At 60.1% G+C, this 2,796-nt stretch overlaps 2 protein-coding genes across 2 annotated transcripts; both read right to left on the bottom strand.

The window, feature by feature from the left end:
• Positions 1 to 15: 15 nt before the first annotated feature.
• On the bottom strand, positions 16 to 1,521 carry SPRG_17275 (hypothetical protein; the record flags this gene model as incomplete). Its single annotated transcript, XM_012356827.1, has 1 exon — positions 16 to 1,521. A coding segment is annotated over one exon (1,506 nt), but the record flags the coding sequence as incomplete, so codon positions are not given.
• A 51-nt stretch (positions 1,522 to 1,572) lies between these two features.
• SPRG_17274 (hypothetical protein) lies at positions 1,573 to 1,929 on the bottom strand (the record flags this gene model as incomplete). Its single annotated transcript, XM_012356826.1, has 1 exon — positions 1,573 to 1,929. One exon carries the CDS (start codon positions 1,927 to 1,929, stop codon positions 1,573 to 1,575), a length of 357 nt encoding a protein of 118 aa, XP_012212216.1.
• Between the last annotated feature and the right edge of the window lie 867 nt (positions 1,930 to 2,796).

Here is a 2,796-nt window from a genome sequence, read left to right as displayed (position 1 = left end):
GACGACCGCATCGACGTACGCCTGGAGCTGCACGGACGGCTGGCTGCGACGCACGCGGGCGAGTACACTGGGCAAGTGGACCAGCAAATCTTGCGCCGAACAGAGCTCTGTCGACGCAAGCAGCGTCGATGCGCCTGGGCGGCGCGGGTAGAGAAAAGCGTCGACGGCCACAACCATGGCCGGCGGCAAGTGCGCGCTGAGCCAGTTGCCGTGGGGCAGATTCGGCGCGTGCTCGTCCACGTACCAGTCGAGGAGGATGGAGTCGGCCATAAAGCCCGCGGTGTCGAGAGGTCGGTATCGCATCGCTCGTGGCCGAACCGAGTGCCAGCCCGCCTTGAGAAACTCGCACACAAAAGGCTGGTTGAGCGCTGGGCAGACCCGATCGAGCGCGATACCAGCGAGGCTCGACAGCAGTAACATGGCGTCTGGAACGTACCAGCGCGCGAGAAGGCTAGTAAAGGTCTCTTGCAGTTCGGGCCAGCCGCACTGGAGCAAGCACGCTTGGACACATGAAGCCGCGTCGTTGATCGCCGTCACATCCGTGACGATGATCGCGTCACCGAGAAAGCGTGTGACGAGATCCATGTCGTTGATCTGGAGCAAAAGCCTGGCAAAGGTTGTGGCGTAGCGAACGGCAGACGTCGCCTTGGGCAGCACAGAGTGAAAATCTGGTCGATCAATCTCATTGCTCATGAAGAGCGGGATGATGTGCACCGCCAAGTCACGTGCGGTCGAGAAGCCGATCAAGTCGGCGGTTGTCGGATCGCCCACGGCGGCTTGGAGAAGCGGCAGCACCCCTCGGAGGCCAAGGAGGGACACACGACAGCGCTTGGGCCACATGAGCACCGCTCTCGCTGAGCATGCCAAGTTGTCGCTGATGTACCAATGATACCCGGTGAGAAAGGCGTCCACGCTCAGGCCAGATAGGCCATTTGCGACACCCGCGGGCGTCGCACACGCCGGGTGCAGAAGAAAGCGCTCAACGATGTTCACATACGGATCGCCATAGACCTCGTCGGCATCCGCCAGCTGCGCGCGCTTGTGAAAGGTGACGTGTGCGACGTCAAACGCGCTTGTGGCCAGAAGCACCTCCACCAGAGCCGTGTCGGTCGAGTCGAGCGCTGCGAACGAGAGCGCGTCGTCCTCCGTCTCGGCCTGCATATACGAAACGTACTCGAGTGGCGAGGTCTCTGCGAGCCGCGTGAGCTCCGCGATCGCCGCGTCTTGGGACGGCCGAGTCACGGGACCGTCGGCCACGAGGCTGTAGACGAGGGCGATGCGTGTGCCGCTCGTGATGGGCGCTGACGAGAGCTCTGTGCCGAAGAGCGTTGTCGTGATGCGCGTCGCGTTTTGTGCCACGGCCTTTAGGCGCTTCGGGCCAGAACGGTGCGGATACGTCAGGTCGCCGCGTTCGTACGGTGTCGGCAGCTCGATGAGGAGCGAGCCAAACGAGTTGCCCGAGCCCGTCGCCTGGAGCGACCCGACGCTGTCAACCACGAGGTGCGAGAGAAGAACGCGCATCTGCTGCCGTTGTGGTGCCAAGATGTCGCGCTGGACGACGTCGAGGAAGTTTTAGAGTAGATCGTTGGACCACGACGCATCGTTGCGGATGTACAGCTTGTCGGCGGGAATGGCGTTCGTGTCGCCAGCCAGCGCCGCCAGTTGTCGCACTCGGTGCTCTGGCAGCGGCCACGAGAGGAGACCATCGACGCCGTCGACGCGCATCTGCAACCAATCGTCACACCCGTATGGAGTGACCGAGTCGCTGTACACATGGCTGTAGTGCTTGATCTTGACCAAGGCATCGTTGTAGGCATTCTCCGGCTCATCCTTGTCCGACTCGTCGCTACTGTCCCAGCTATCGCTAGCCTCGTCAAAGCTGTCGCTGGCGTCGGAGCTGTCGCTGGCGTCGAAGTCGGCCCAGTCCATGCCAGCTGAACAATAAAAATAGTGCATCGGTCCTCAACGTCGTAGACCCAAGCATTCGATTCGATGCAAGAGACTGCAGCGTTCGTTGCAAGCGCTCAGCCGGTGAACCAATGTCTTGAATTGAAGCGATGAGTGACGAAAAAAGGACCTAGGCCACACGAGTTTCACCGTCCACAGTCGACGGGACGCCTAGTTGCGACCGCCCTGCCGTGCGATGCGGTGCCGTGCGACCGAGGCCCTGGAGCGCGAATTGCAGAATGAGCAACGCTCAAGGTTTTTCCGATTCTCTTGTAAAAGCACTGCGTTTCGCCTTTGTCGTGCTCGTTTTTACACGTGTTTTTTCACGACTGAACGTTTGCGCGGAAATGGAACCTTTTCCAAGTGCCACGTCATATTGCAATCGAGTGTTTAGCATTATTCATCATTTCCCCTCCTCCCAGCTTGTGTCAACAAGTCAAGAGTTGGCGTAAAGAGAAACAATTCACCATATATTATGGACCGATAACTGACAGCACCATATAAACACGACGACGAGAGTGCGATGGCTTAGTGCATGTCTTGCGTCAGCGGCACGTAGCCATCTTCCATCGAGATGATTGACGGTCCAACCTTCTTGGACACGGAGACGGCAAACGATCGCCGCGACGGCACCCACCACTGGCGACGGCCACCAAGAGCAGCGCCGCTTGGCCCCCAGGCGCATCGTACACCGAGACAAACTTCTGTGTCGCCTTGACCGAGCATTGGCGCGCCTTGTACGCGAACGCCGAGGCGTAGTCGTCACCGTAGTGTGCGTCCTCGTTGCTATGGGGGCACCAGGCGTGGACGCCGTTGCAAAAGCGGCTCGTGTCGCAGAGGTCCTCGGCG

This window comes from Saprolegnia parasitica, assembly GCF_000151545.1.
Source record: "Saprolegnia parasitica CBS 223.65 unplaced genomic scaffold supercont2.603, whole genome shotgun sequence".
Lineage (NCBI taxonomy): Eukaryota > Oomycota > Saprolegniomycetes > Saprolegniales > Saprolegniaceae > Saprolegnia > Saprolegnia parasitica.
Note: the sequence above shows the minus strand (reverse complement) of the source record. Positions and strands in the feature narration are given on the sequence as shown.